The sequence below is a fragment of the Mytilus galloprovincialis genome, chromosome 5, assembly GCF_965363235.1.
Source record: "Mytilus galloprovincialis chromosome 5, xbMytGall1.hap1.1, whole genome shotgun sequence".
In the NCBI taxonomy this organism is placed as follows: Eukaryota; Metazoa; Mollusca; class Bivalvia; order Mytilida; family Mytilidae; genus Mytilus; species Mytilus galloprovincialis.
The window spans coordinates 31225396-31242253 of NC_134842.1; the positions used below are offsets into that span (position 1 = coordinate 31225396).

The 16858-nt window shown below is 32.2% G+C and overlaps 1 protein-coding gene across 1 annotated transcript; it reads left to right on the forward strand.

Moving 5' to 3' along the window:
* Positions 1 to 5388: 5388 nt before the first annotated feature.
* LOC143074441 (uncharacterized) lies at positions 5389 to 14997 on the forward strand. The gene is made up of 8 exons (XM_076249897.1): positions 5389 to 5713; positions 8400 to 8678; positions 9301 to 9435; positions 9729 to 9774; positions 10715 to 10770; positions 11635 to 11668; positions 13649 to 13728; positions 14603 to 14997. Exons 2-8 carry the CDS (start codon positions 8603 to 8605, stop codon positions 14671 to 14673), a joined length of 498 nt encoding a protein of 165 aa, XP_076106012.1. The 5' UTR covers positions 5389 to 5713; positions 8400 to 8602; the 3' UTR covers positions 14674 to 14997.
* Positions 14998 to 16858: the final 1861 nt, after the last annotated feature.

Consider the following 16858-nt stretch of genomic DNA (forward strand, 5'->3'; position numbering starts at 1 on the left):
AGGACCACCTCCGGGTGCGCGATTTTCTCGCTGCGTTGAAGACTCATTGGTGGCCTTCGGCTGTTGTCTGCTCTTTGATCAGATTGTTATCTTTTTTACCTATTCCCAATTTCCATTCTCAATTTTTATAGTTCATTGTCAATTATTTATGCTTCGCGAAATCGTGAATTAATGTGTTGGTCGTCACTTGTTCAATATTTGTCTTTATTTTAATTCTTTGATTTGTTATTCTATAACTAATCTTCACATTATACAGTTCCTTAAATATGTTTCATATTTTACACTTCTGTTATTTAAAAAAAAAGGAATAAAGTTTGTTTGAATACCAATGGATGACTATCTCAACAATACGTAACACAATAGCATCATGTGAGATCTGCACAATATCCTGAGACACGAAAGGGAATTTTCAGTTGTTTTCTTTCACGTTTTAGTCGACAGTATATATGTGTGTTCAGACCCGACCATTAACACAGAGTATTTTAATAGTAATGCAATATATGTTTGATAGTATAAAGTTAGATTTTAAAAAATCTTTCCATGGTTACATTTCTACATTTATTATTGACTGAACATCTTACGTATTATTTTCTATCAAGTGAAAGTTAATGACGGATCTTTAAATATAGAACATGGTAAAACAGTTTTTTGTTTTTTAAAATTAGTGTTTCATTGAAAATAACAAATTAAATAAATCAATATGTATTATACCTAAATTATGAGCATATTTCGCTGATTTTACAACTTAATCTTTTGATCAACATTTGTATAGAGTAATACGAGAACAAGAAACCGAGATCTGAGTAATCTGATTAAATTGAAAAACAATTTCAAAAATTATTATGTCACTCTGATCACTAAACATATTTAAATACAAAATAAAGAAGAGAAAACAGTACAGGTGTGCCAATTAATCATGAATTGCCACAGTTAAGTTACCAATACATCTTTTTATCTGATTTCCTTTGATAGATCGTAAATATCATCACAAATTAAAACAATTACCAAGAGTACCATACACATTGAAATTATCAAAATGTACAAATTTAATATTCATTTTTGTTAAAAGAAAGTTTTTTGAAACTTTGAGTTATTGACTGAACAGTCTGGCATCGGAATCAAAGTCATTGATTTTTTTCGGACAATTTTAGAACTTTGAAAAGAATTTTTATAAAACTGGAACTGCATTATTGGTCTCTCTCTTTTTTTTTATGTCCATTCGACTTTCTTACTTTGTTCCTGTAACGTTGATTTTTTTGCTTGTTTTTAATTTACGATATTTGACCATCGTTAAACTACTGTCACCAAAATATAACAATTATCAATACTTTACAAAGATTGAAAGATACACAACTTTAAATCCCGTCCAATCACTGTTGTCAATGTATCATGCGTTAACGATACTCTGTATTTACCGAAGATGTACAGTGTCTTGAATATCATTTTGACAGGACTTTTATCTATGCCAAGCTTAGTTTTTCGTCTATAAAAGATCAGTCGGGTCTAACTCTCATTTGAGCGATCTCTGGTAGTGTTTTCTGAAAATCAATGTGAATTGAAAATGTCCGCTGTGACTTTCCATAATAAGATACTTTCATATGTGTCTTATGTTTCCATGTTGTTATATTTTATAAGATCTTTAAAAAAAAAGTGTTATTGATTTTATACTTAATTGATAAAGATTGACCAACTTTAAAGGGAAGTAGAATATTTGTTCAGGGTCATTGTTTTAGGATTACGGAAATTTATGTTTAAATGCATTTACAATATCATTTTGTATTTTATTTTCATAATCCCTGTTGATAATATAATGGACATTGAACATTAAACACTAAACAACGTATAACGAATCTGTCGCTCACGTCACTTACAAAAGGAAGTTAAAATCTGATTATCTCTGTGCAAGATGACTGCTTATTTATGGAGGATTACAGTATATTTCCTCACGGTCGAGGGATTTACGTCAGGTATTATACATGTTATATTTTCATTCTTATTTTTGTATTTGAAAATCAATCAATATTTTCAGAAAAAGAGATGTTAAATTATCATTCTTTGAGCATTATGTAAAATTGACTGACATTCAGGCTGTAAGGAATATATCTGCTGTGTACTGCTTTCATATGTTTTAAAGATATGTTCTTCAGCAATAAGTATGACATACCTATATATGGTTCGTATGTGAAATCTCTTACCTGTTTCTTCGATTCATTTTAGTATATACTTAAACTACACATAGGTATTATCTGGTATAGTTCTGATTGGATGAGCCCCATTGCCGTCTAGGTTTAATAGATAAGATTTGCTAGTTTTTCAAAACATTCTGCCCTAAACACCAGAAAAAGGTTTAAAGGTTTAAGGTATAACAACACTAATTCATAGCCCCATTGCTTTCTATGTTAAATTCTGAAATTTCATGCAGAAATGGTTACTTTGTCTTAATTTCAAATAAAGTAATAGTGGCAGTTAGTTCATGTCAAAACTATACCTTATCCTGACTTGTGTTAAAACTTCCAACACACCTTTAATTGCAGATTAAAGCGTACTGTTTTCCAAAAGTTTGATAGTAGAAAACAGGTACTTCTGATCTGAACAACATGACAAATGGTCCCTCCTATTATAGTTTTATACTTGTTTAGTAATCAAAAGAAACTTTCAGCAAGGGTTCTACAGTGATTCCAAGTCTCAAAGCTTTTATTTGATACCAAAACTACTCAAATATGTAACCTATTGACAAAGAAACAGCTATGTGTAGGAACTATTAGTTTGAAATATGTACTATTGTCTTGTATGTTCTTTTCGACCGTGCCCGGATAAGTGGTTCTATACCTATAACAGCACTAAACTTTAAAAATTTATCTCTCCTTTACTTAATTTTCTTCTCAATGTATGATCTATTTCTAGCATAGACAAATGCATACAGCAATTTTCAAAACACTTAATCACCGAATTCAAGCTCTAATTAGACTGGTAGTAACATATGTCTGATACATGTACAAAGAAAACTCAATATGGATACTGATAGTGACAGATATGATACCTTTAAAAATTTTACCAGATCTTATTTTTTAATAAACATGTATCGACCCAAATTACAATGTTCTTATCTTATGGTTGTGGTTTGTTATCTATTTCTTGCATGAATAGATATTTCTCGTATCACACTGCACGAAGTGTAAAAAGACTAGATCAAGAATTTCTAATTTAACACAATGAGAGTGTAGACCATAAAATAAATAGGTTTAACTAGTAAGAATTAAACATCACTTGATACCAACTCTCGTTATCTAATTTAGATAGTAATAATAAACTCTTCGAAGTCTCGTTTATTATTACTTTGAAATTAAATATCTTGAGTTGACGTAAAGCGATATCCCATGCTTATAAAGATCAATTATGATAATATGGATTTTAATTTGTCAAACCTTTTTCTTTAATTCAAGGATGTATTTATCGGGTGAGCAAAAAGGTGGCCATTCCTATTTCAATTTCATTTAAAAAAAAATATGCAATAAGTGATTTACCGTTGGATTTTTGTACAATGAATCTGTGCAATGTTTTATTTTAGCCTTTTTACTGACAACATCTTCTGACAGAGCAACTACCGGAAATGAATTTAATTTTACATGCAATTTAGCAAAAGATGCGAATGGAATTATATCGATAGTAAGAGATCATACAGATGAATGTATAATAGATGTTGACCAGTCTTGTAGATTCCAAAATTGTAATCCAAACTATGCGTACTCTTGCAACGGAAGTACCTTTTACTTGACTATACCAGTAAAATTGGATATAGATAGTTTGCATGGATCTCGCTGGAAATGTCACGATATATTAAGAGACATTAACTCTAATGAGGTGTTGTTGTATGTCAATGGTAAGTATAGAAGAATAGATATATTTAGATATGTGGATTTTTTACTCTTTATCGTTTTTATATCTGGATCCATCTGTCTTTATTTTGCAGATATTACTTGTTTCGTATATAATTAAAGACTGTATGTTCGATAACATTATTATCCTTACATGTACTGACAATTTTATATTTAACGAATATATACATTTACTTCATATTTTAACTCAATTGATGTTTGAATATTATATATTCATCTGTCTCATGTTAATGCTTTGATCTTTTTACAACCGTAAGGTCGATCCAACCGTATGTTTCTCTTAGTACTCAGCAAAACTGTGTAGCATGAACTATTTTTGATGTGTTCCTTTGCTGAAAATCTTCTTTTGATAAAATGTGGAATAATTTGTAACACCAGGTTAGAGTTTGACACCGAAGTAATTAACTGTACATTTAGAGATAATCTCGGCAGTCTATTGTATTTCGGATAAAATATATACAACATTGGAGTTTTATGTGACGTCCATTGGCACTGAACTAGTACACATTTTGTTTGGGGGCTAGCTGCAGCCCGCCTCCGGGTGTGGTATTTTCTCGCTTTGTTGAAGACCCATTGGTGACCCTCAGCTGCTCTCTGCTCTTTGGTTGGTTTGCTGTATCTATAACACATTCCAGATTTTTATTCTAGATCTTAGCTATATTTTTTCATAGCTCTTAAATCAAAATAAGTTTTTTTGTGTATAACTTAAGACAACAGAAATGTACTGACGTTCATATAATATAAATCGATTTAGAAGATACAAACCAAATACATGTTTTGTTTTATTGAAATTGCATGAAGATTAAATATTGCGAGACCGATTGCGTCAACGCAGTCATTTTCTTACAATACGTAAAAGGGCACAATAAGTAAAATTTCAATTCAAACGACAATTGGGGTATCTAAATGTATAAAACTGCTAAAAAAGGGTCGATGAAGAGTTAGTACATACATTATGTTCATGCTTAGTCTACGGAATCATTATGAAGTGCATGTTTTCGTTAAACTGAAATCCCCTAGCCCTAATCTAATTTTATTTGTGTGAAAATCAAAACCAGTTCAAGTGATTTTCAGTATCAGTTTCTCTCAGACAATAGTATTTGACCAATAGAATGATTTGCAGGTGTTCCTGTTGGTGCTCAAAGAGAACCTGACATAGCTTTTGTTTTCATTTTTTAATAATTACGTTATTTGTTGCGCTTCTATCTAGTTGTTTAGGTTAAAAAAAATCATACAAGGATGCACTTATACATGTACCAGGTATAAAACCAAAATTAGTCTGGTTATGGGTTGAATTTTGGTTTTGTAATTTCGTCAACGTTTGTATTAAATTTGGACTTTAAATCATTTTAGTAACGATGTTTATTGAAGAGATATAACTTGTCGATTTGCGCATCAGCTGGAATAAAAGGGGTACTGTCAATGTTATTGCGTCACCTTTGACCTATGGATATGTTGATAAAAATTTGTGCTTGTATATTTTTCAGTTCCAATAACACAAGCAAATTTAACACCAATTCCGTACGATATCAACCCGACGAAAATTATTTCCGGTTCAAGTCAATCGTTTAAATGTACAACTGATGCTGGTCGGCCGTCGTCCAGGATACAGTGGTATCTCTCTGGCTCCAAAATAAGTGATAATGCATCTGTTCAAACTGACACGTGTAATTTTGGATGTAATGGAAAAGTGATATCGTCAAGTGTTTTACTATATACTGGTAATACCACCGATAATAAGAAGTCAATTTATTGCTCTGCCGTCAACATAAAGGGAGAGGGAGTACAGTCACAATACAGAGTAATTGAGATTCTGTGTATGTATACATTATCTTGAATTTTCTTTTGATATGGCATTGTCAGTTTGTTTTCTTCGACTTATATGTTTGAATTTCCCCTTTTCCTCTATTTTATTTCTAGAACTTTTGCCTGATTTGTGTAAAAAGTAAAATCACAAAAAAAAACAAACTCCGAGGAAAATGCAAAACAGAAAGTCCGTTATCAAATAGCAAAATGAAAAGCTCAAACACATCAAACAAAAAGATAACAACTGTCATATTCCAGACTTGCAAAGAACGAATACAAACAATGATCGAATACAAACCTGACAAAGAGCGACAAACAACAACCACTAATTACAGGCTCCTGACCCGGACAGGCATACACAGAATGTGGCGGGGTTGAACATGTTAGCGAGCGCCCAACTCTCTCCCTAACCTGGGACAGTGGTGTAACAGTACAGCATATGAACAAACTATAAAAAATCAGTTGATAAGGTCTTAACTCATTAGAACAATAAAAAGATGAAAAACAATAAATAAAAACACAGACCGAACGTGATATATATATAACTGCTAATTATGGTTAAGTTTCTGCTTTTCGTAATGTGAAGGATGTAGGCACCTGTAATTTAATTGACCTCTCCGATAGGTTTAGAAAAATCCAACCTGAACAAATATGGAACACGGACACTATCTAGTATGCTGCAACGTATGCCATTATGTTTATCGAATATAAAAAAAAATCAAAAATTACTCGGGGTTATTTTTATGACTAACTGACCCTTCAAATACTACATAAAGAAGGATAAAAGGATTAACAAAAATATTTTATTATTGAAACATCTCTAAAAATAATATCTAGTGTGATTTGGACACTTAATGACAGACACATTATAAATAGAAACAGGCAACATACTACAACCAACAACGGTCGGACACCGAAGAACTAAAACACTAAATTCACAAAATCCAACGAACAATACCTGGCCTTTTTTGCCAGATTAGCTACAGACACGAATGCTTTAGTACATTAACCATTAACATCTTTGAAATGTTGAAGTACACGGTCAAACGTTTATAAGTGATCCTTTCTTCTGGTACCTTGTCAGTCGTAAACAAAAGCAATCAGGATACAAAAAAAGGGGGACGAAAGATACCAAAGGGACAGTCAAACTCATAAATCTGACAACGCCATGGCTAAAAATGAAAAAGACAAACAGAAAAACAATAGTACACATGACACAACATAGAAAACTAAAGAATAAACAACACGAACCCCACCAAAAACTAGGGGTGATCTCAGGTGCTCCGGAAGGGTAAGCAGATCCTGCTCCACATGTGGCACCCGTCGTGTTGCTTATGTGATTACAAATCCGGTAAATAGTCTTATTCGGTAGTTCACATTCATGAAAGGGAAGGGGATTGTAGTTACGACGTAAGGAACATATCCGATATCATTTGTGAAACGGTTATTCCATAACGGTCAACCAACTCGTGCTGGCGTCCGTAAAATTTACGAAGGGATGATTTCAACTTCACCATTTGGAACTCTTGGTTTAATAGCTTCCTTGTGAGCAGTAACCCTCTATCAAGAAAATCATGATAGGAAATGCAAGCAGGGGAATATCGTATCAATTGGGAGATATATACCCCGTATGCAGGTGCTGCTGGAATGTTGCTACATAGAAATGGAAAGTTCACTATTGGAAAGCTGAAATCATCTCTTTTGTCGTAATGTTTTGTTTTCAACCGACCCTCATTGTCAATTTCTAGATGTAAGTCAAGATATGAAGCCGACTTAACTGTATCTGTAGTATCCTTTATCTCCAATTCGATGGGATAGATGCGTTTCACATACAAAGATGCAAGACCAGGAAAAAAGTTACAATTGAAGGAAAGAAAATATCATGACCGAGACAAAAAAGATATCCCCCCCCCCCCAAAAAAAAACAAACAAAAAAAACAACAACAACAAAAAACAAAACCGGTATTAACACTATATCCAGAAAAATATTGAAGTTTACGAACTGCAAAACAATTTTCAATTGTAAACAATGTGAGATTGTAATTAACAAGAGAATGATTGGTTTATTAGTAACGTAGCTACAGTCTTTTAAAGCATAAACCGTATGATGAACGTTAACAAAAGTATATTAAATGAACATGCAAACTTTTATAAAAAAATGTATTTGGTTTTCATGTTACATTTGTTATTCTCGTGGTGTTTTGTCTGATGATTGGTCTGTTTCTGTGTGTGTTGCGTTTCGATGTTGTGTCGTTGTTCTCCTCTTATATTTAATGCGTTTCGCTCGGTTTTGGTTTGTTACCCCGATTTTGTTTTTTGTCCATGGATTTATGAGTTTTGAACAGCGGTATACTACTGTTGCCTTTATTTATATTCGAGACATTTTGAAATAAATGTAATTTCATCAGTGTATCCTGTTTGAGATAAAAAAAAAAAAAAGAGAAGGTTTTAATGGCGATAAAAATTGATAACACGAACTGAAGATGACGTGTTATATGTTATATCCTGACTTATAAACAGACTCATTCTTCTATATTCATCTTCATTATTCTGCTATTGTATGTTCAACATTTAAACCTAAGTAAAACGTATCAATTCTGTTTGCAACTTTCAAACATTTATTATATGCACCATTTTAGAAATGTTGTACCATTAAACATGTTTTATAATTACCGATTTGGAAATTCATATTTAAAGTTGAACCAGTGATCTTAAACATACCAGATATCAATATAACAGAAGGAAGTAGTCTGAAAATAACCGCTACCTTTTATGCTAATCCAACCTCTGTATACGTATGGTGGACACGTCAAAATGATACTGCCTTTAGATATTATGGTACAACCTTATTTATCAGAAATATACTTAGATATTCCAGTGGTAACTACACCTGTCATGCTATGAACACTCTTACAGCATCAGGACATCTCCCACAGAACAGGACATCAAAGGAAACATTTTATGTCAATGTACAATGTAAGTGAAAATGTACAAAAAAACTAGATTTACATACTTGTTCGATATGTATTTGAGTTCATAGTAAGAATGTTTATTAACATAAAAAAGAAGATTTGTTTTGTTATCCGAACATGATTTCCGATAGTTATATTGTTAAGTACAATTTTGTCCTACAAGTAATGTACTTTCATTGGCTAAGGTTTTGTTAAAATAATCTAAAACATTGTAATTGATATGATGATTGTCACAAGGTAGGTGTTGATTTAATAATAAAGACTTTTTATCAAATCCTGCCATGCTGTTAAAGTAATTTTTCAAAGCTTAAATTAAACGCATGTAATATAAACTAGTGCTTATAATTCAGTTAAATTTTTCCGATGATAAATAAAGAAAACATTTTAAACAAAAGAAAAACAAACTTCGGTCATCTTCAAGCAGACAAATTTTGAACTTATATAAGGAAGTTTATAAACAAATAGCTTTCAGTTGTTATAATTATAATAAAAAATCTATGAAATTGTTACATATATGTTGACTTAAATTTGATTATAATAAGGGGAGAGAATCTCAGTGTATGTTATCTTAAAAGGAATGACACAATGTCATTGGACGAAGTATAATTGATTTTTTCTTAATGTAGTGTCACCGAATGATGAATCAATTAATGGGACTGCAATTGGTGTAGGAACAGGATTTGCTGTAATCGTATTTACATTAGGCGTCACCAGTTTATTTGTGTTGATGCACCGTAAGCGTCGAATGTTCAAGAAAAGAGGTACAGATATAAGATTATTTAACGGCCATTATTTATACAACGTATAATTTATAATCTAATAACTGTAGCTTACTTTGTTTATAAATACGTCTTTTTGGTTCGCTCATGAGATGTATGAGATTTGAACAACGGTAAACTACAGTTGACTATACTTGGACAAAACACAATGCAAATTTAAAAAAAAAAAATCAACAAATGTTTTTGCAAAATCATTGAGCCCATCAATATATTGTTAAGAACACTAGAAATGTGTTTTACATTATTGTAAATATTTTTTTTTTCTTTTTCTTCAGAAGACAGCAACAACATTGTATATGAATCAACATTTGTTGAGCTAAGGTAAATAAATGTTGGTTTTTTTCTCTCCGAATACATGAATGCTTTTGGGAAAAAAAACCAAATATCAATTAATACTAAGAATAAATAAAACAAAATCACCTTCCTGTATTTTTCTGTTTTATCAAAATAAGATCCAACATTAAAATAAGGAGATAATGTATGATTGCCAACGAAACAACTATCCATTTCACAAAATAATTACAGTTCACCCTGTAGTCTTAAACAGTTTTAAAAAAAGGGCTATGCATCTAAAGATAGGCGAAATATGCCAAAAGGACATTAACACTAATAAGTAGAAAATAAACTGATAATGACATGGCTAAAAAAGAAAAGGCCAACAGACAAACAATAGTACACAAAACACAACATGGAAACTAAAGACTGAGCAACACGAGTTAAACTTCACAAGACACTGATATGAAAAGATGACACAGTTCGAAAGACCAACACTCTGTACAATTATATAAACGTTACTTATTCTCGGTTTGGTATAGGCATAAAACGAATTTGGCGGTGTTAACCAGTTAACCGTGTAAAAAATGGATATGATCGAAAATAAACTGAGAATGTCATGGCAAAATGAAAAAAAGATCAAAGACAAGCAGTATACAAAACACAACATAGAAAACCAAAAAGATTGAGCATCCGGGCCCCACCAACAACCGGTGGTGATCTTATGTGCCGAAAGGGTAAGAGGATCCGCCTCCACATGGAACAACCATCGTTTTACTCATGACAAACTGTATTTGTATTTTCACTGAAAGGAGAACATGGAACATGATATCTTGCATTTAAATTGCCACTTTAGGTATAAGACATCAAATATGTTGGCGGTAAGAATGGTTGAAACATGAATTGCTATGAAATACATGTATTCAAAGGATCGACATATGATGCATGTTTTAATTACCAAAGTATGCCTTTGTTTTAAAATTTACAGACAAACGGCGCAATCGGACCAGCATTTGTATAATGCGTTACAAGATTATAAAACAGGCGAGTGTATAATTGGTAGAATATTGTATAGACTGTATAGCTTGTGTATGTCTTTTTTGCACCTGAATGATCAAATTCTGACCAAATACATTTATAAACTGCACGAACAAAAGTGAGAAAATAATTGGAACTGTAAACGTTTAAGATTGTGGATAAAACAAGATAACATTTTAGAACGTAGCTTATTTTACACATTGAGGATATCATTGCACTGTCAATAAAGATATTGTTGTTACCAACATGAACAGCATCACCAATAGCTGCATGGTGACTCATTCATATATTTAGTCAAATATAGCATGTGTACTTTTATGCCATTCTCACAACTTTACACAGAAAAAATCAACAATATCGTTGGATCTGAAGAATTTTATAGAAAAAGCTATGCAACAAAAATATTAAAAAAATATAGATCTACACAGCGATAGGTCACCATGCTGCCTTCAACAACAATAACATTACCCTGAGTTTCCTTTCTTTTTAGAAAGTTTTCAAAAACTTGAGTAGTTCAAGCATCAATAAAATATATGAGGAATTTAGACTCACCCCTTTTTATAAGTATGAACAGGTTTATATGTTGTTGTATTACTTTTTAAAAGAAGCAAACATCTATCAAGAAAATCATGATATAAAACACAAGCTCTAGAATATCGTATTGAGATATATACTTCTTATGGAGCAGATACTGGTATATAACTTCATAGACGCGGAAAGTTTACAATTTTAAAGGGTCATTTATCTCGTTTGTCGTAAACATTAATTTTCATCAAACCTCATATATCTTGATCTAAATGAACATGTATTGTTGTCAACACAAATTGTGCATTTCAAACATTCAACTGCTTCGAACTGACTTTTTTTCAGATGATGATTATCAGCAAAATAGAGCGAGCAAAAGGTATATTAGTAAGTAAGAAAGAGCGTAAAAGAAACAAGTGGTCGATCAGATACTGTTATTCCCAAGAAATAGATAACATCGCGACAAAAAAGTAAACAAAAATCAATGAAACGAAAAGCAATAGTACTAAATAGCAAACTGAATACTGAATATAAATATAGTAACAAAAACGGGGAGTGAACTCAGTACTCCGAATTGATAGGCAATTAATGATACCTATCGTTATGCTCATCGCAAGTTCAAATCGGTGAGTATTTTAATTCGTTGATACCACATTCGGTATAAGAGTCGACAGTTACATTACTACGACAAGGGATCATACGTGCATGATATTCAGTGTCACACAAAAATAACGAGTCATCTAACCATTATGACGATAGAACTTATTCAAATGTACCATTTAGAACCACTGGTTGGTTTGGTTCCTTTTAAAACAACTGTAGAAAATACAAAGAGAAATATTTAACTAAAACAATGCAGACAACAACACGAAGCATCACGAACGCTACCTAAAAACTGAGAGTGAGCCAAATTGCCCTAAGAGGTTAAACATGCATTATCTTCTAGACGTGTCAACCGTCATGTTACATGTATGATTATATCCTCTTTTTGTTTTCATTAATTTGATAAGTAAAATGATGTATGCGATGAAAAAAGGGTTGCCGTTTCGACAACCTGTTCTTTGACTACACAATCCACCAGTATCAACCAAATATTGTAAAACTATTAAAAGAATGATTTTTCATTTTCAGTCCTTTGTGAATTACCCCCTCAACCCGGTCCCCTTTCTCAACAACACTCATCTATCAGGAAATCAGTATTCATATTAGACACGCTAGCCCTTGTTTATCGCGTAAATTTGGGGATAAACTCTTAAAAATGTAGACGTAGCTGGAAAATTGCTATGCAGAAACTGAGTTCACAAGGCAAAAACAATTAGATGAATTGTATCGCTAATTTTCAAAACTAAAATGTCTCTACTGTATTTGTTATTCAGTTTTCTTTGATAGGTGCGATCAACAGGAGTGTTGAATGACTCATGAAAGTTTTCATTATAATTTGTTTCAACGACTTTGAAGCCTTCGGCTATTCGAAAAGATATTGTATGATTTACTTTCCCCGTTTTGTCTATTAATTTGTCTGTTGTGTGGCATTATCCTCGACTAAGTCAGTTGGTGGATATTTTACCGCCTGTTTTTATGTTTTTTTGTGGAATCTTGAAAGTAGACTTGGCAGATAAATATTAAAGAATTTTGCAAAATTCTGAAGACTTGGCCTTTTTTGTTCCGATTTTCATCCACAAAATAACGAAACACTTACATGTAATAGTAAGACTAGTAGGTTTGCTTCATATGTTGATATTTTTCTTGAAACGAAAAACATGGAAGACGTCGAAATTATGTCTTTGACGAAATTGCTGATTTAAGCTTTGCCATTTTCGACTACCAGTTATCCTATTGGTTGGTGGATACTCATCCAAATTGATATATAAGGTTCGTGCATGATCACATTATATGGACGTCATAAAAAAGTACTGTTCCATTCATAAAAAACTGCTCAAACAGGTTAATGATTAAGAATCACTGCTGATCGACAATGGTTCAGCTAATGAGCCATTACCGGTAGTTAACCGATACAATATTTGTGTGTCTCAACTAACTAGCTACATGTGTTTTTTTTTTGTACATTTTGTACAAAAACATAGTCGTTTGATCTGTAAATTATTAATTTTAATATATAGCTTATTATGTACTTAAGTATGTGATTAGAAGTGTAACACATACTAAGTAAAAGAGGCCTATCCGGTCGACACACTCGGTTTCGTTACTTTTTTAGTTCAATCGATTTTCTCAGGTTTTACTGATTTTACCTTACTTTGTATGTGATTATGGAACATCAGTTAACGACTGGTGTCTCTGTTTATTAATAAATAGAATATTGTTTTACAGTTATTTGTCATTATGTTTTTTTTTTCTGCAGCTCAAGCACGTATGTAGAACTTGGTGAAGTAAAGAGCAACAACACTGTATATGCTAACAAAACTATGAATAATGCAGCCGGTAAGAAATGAAAACAACACGTTATATAAATTACATGCTTCCCAAGCATTTTTCTGGGATTTTCGTCAGAAACGCTCAAAGCTTTATAATTGAAAAGGCTAGGGTTTATAAGAACCGAAACAATTGAAGAGCTTTATGACAAAAAATAACCTAATAAAATACCCAAATCCTTCTAATGCCATTTTTGCCTGTGGGAGTGGAAACCTCAGTTTCTTTATAATTTCAAAATTTATAAACGAACAATTTTTAGAAAGGATGAATCATGTCAGTACCGAAGTACTGACTACTGAGATGATGATATCCTCGGAAACTGATAGTCCATCAGAAGAGGTACCGACCCAGTGATGAAAAAAAATGAAAATAATACGTTATATAAATTTCATGCGTCCGAACCGCTTTTCTGGATTTACCTTCATCAGGAACGCTCAAAGCCAAATATTTGAAAACCTAGGATTTAAGACTACGGGTGTCGTTTTGAAATACGATAATTTTAAAGAATGATCATATTTTCATAAAATTTACACTAGTTTTGGCAAAGACGTTGGCGTCTTACATTAACACTTTTCTTTGAATAAAACCGACACAAATACCTAATGCATTAAGATAGGTAATAATACTCAGTAATCTAGCATACAAACAAGAAAAAAAAGCAAAAAAGTGATAGTGATATATCAATCTTTTAGAAATAAGTTAAATTGAAACATTTTGCAATGATCAAAATTATTCACAATAACCGACTTTTATTTTATTCAACTAAATTTGCTTTAAAAACAAAGTTATATCTTATGGAGGACATCCGTACAACTTTAATTTATTGCATTTTACAAAAAGGCAGTTTTGAAAAAGTTGATATTATTACGAACGTTTATTTCAGAATTGCATAGGAAAGACATGGACACGGATCTATATGTCAACACAGAATTAAAACCGTCAATGAAAACCTAATTCTATGGAGTTTTCTGGTTTACTTATTTAAAATGAAATGTACAACTGATAGAGCTCAGTACAAATTTAAACAGTCTAGTTGAAAACAGTGCTTTATTGACAAAATCTGTATTAACAGAGGGATATTATAAGTACTTCGACTGCGGTAGAGAAACAAATATCGTATCTTGAATGATGAACAAATTAATTCCATTACTTTACATTTTGTTTTAAATATTTGAAGTTTTCTATAAATATGATGAACTTGTAAATATATATATTGATAACGGCCGGTTTCCGTTGGAAATATTTTGTCTTAATTGTTTCTAATGAATAAATCTCATCACAGGACACAGCAAACCTTTTGGAAAATATCCCTATATTACAGAAATAAGTTAACATAATATAAAAAAGAAGATGTGGTATGATTGCCAATGAGACAACTATCCACAAAAGACCAAAATGACACAGACATTAACAACTATAGGTCGCCGTACGGCCTTCAATAATGAGCAAAGCTCATACCGCATAGTCAGCTATAATAGGTCCCGATAAGACAATGTAAAACAATTCAAACGAGAAAACTAACGGCCTTATTTATGTAAAAAAATGAACGAAAAACAAATATGTAACACATAAACAAACGACAGTTAAACATGTTAGCGGGATCCCAACCCTCCCCCTAACCTGGGACAGTGGTATAACAGTACAAGTTCGTTTTAGCAATATAAACATTGTACTGTCTTGGCGTTTGAAGTAAACACTTTCGGATTCTGCACCATTGCTTATGATGAAAAGTAGGAAATTGGTATCGAAAAAAAAGATGTAGGTTTTATTAAATCATGGAGAAAATATTGACTAAGACATATGCATGGCGTCATATACTGAATATCATGAAATGGTGTCGATCTTGATACTTCAGATGTGCATTCAGACAAACCAAATTTCATTTTACCAAAGACAAATATTTTTAAAACTTTTAGTTTAAAACATGCATTGATGAGCTGCGAAATTGGATATTATCATAAATTTCGAGCGAATATCAATGAATATATCAGAAGAACAACTTCAAAAAATCAACATCTCAGATTCTAAGATTTCGTATGACATTTGCGCCGATTTTGAAAATATTCATTCTTTTATTTGCGCCTATTTCATTTTTTCATTTGCGCCGATTTTATATTTGCTCCTAATTAGATTTACAGGTAAGTTAATACTTGTACATCTACTATGTACTGTACTATACTATTGGTAAAATCTGGTTATAAATGTTGTTCATTTATGTTAATTTTGATTTATATTGTTCTGAAACTTCATAGTAACATGATAGACATATTGCACACTGAAAAGAGTCGAGGAGTCAATTCTTTAATCATCGAGGGCCATACATATCGGAAGATGAGTGTCCTGACACATATCTTACTAATGTACCATAAAATCGTGTACAGCCAGAGTCACCACGGATAATATTGTCAAAACACAGAACGAGCATAACCATGTGGTAGATGTCCGAAAGACAGCGGGTACAGTCAAGGTAAAGTCTGGAGATGTATCTTGTAGGTCTTCTTTCACCTACCAGTGGTGAGCAGGGGACAACAGTTATATACAAGTTATGATTGATAATTCATTAAATTTGTACAAGTGGCTAACTGAGGAGGTCTATAATGATAAATGAAAAATAACATGACTTGGAGTGAGAGTTCATTCATTGGCACTCATACCACATCTTCTAATATCTATTCACCTGTAATTTACCTGTAAAAAAAATCGGCGCAAATGAAAAACAAAATCGGCGCCAATGAAAGAAAAAATCGGCGCAAATGAAATGCAGGTCGGCGCAAATGCAAAACGCCGACCAAAACCTAGGGTAACACATCAACTATAGGGGAAAACAACGGAATAACAAAACACTTAACTGCTACATAAACAAAAATAAAACCAAATAAACTCATCATATATACCAGGATTCAAATTGTATACGACGTTCTAGTAGACGGCTCATCGGTGATGCTCCAATCAAAGGAGACAAAAAAGTCAAAATGTACGAAGTTGAGAAACATTGAGGACCCAAAATTCCGAAAGGTTTTGCCAAAAAATTCAAAGCTTTGTTTAACAATTTGTTAAACTCCTGTTGATAAAAATCATTTATGTATCAAAGCAACAACTTGCTGGTTTCATACAAGAATAGGTACCGGAACAAAAGGGA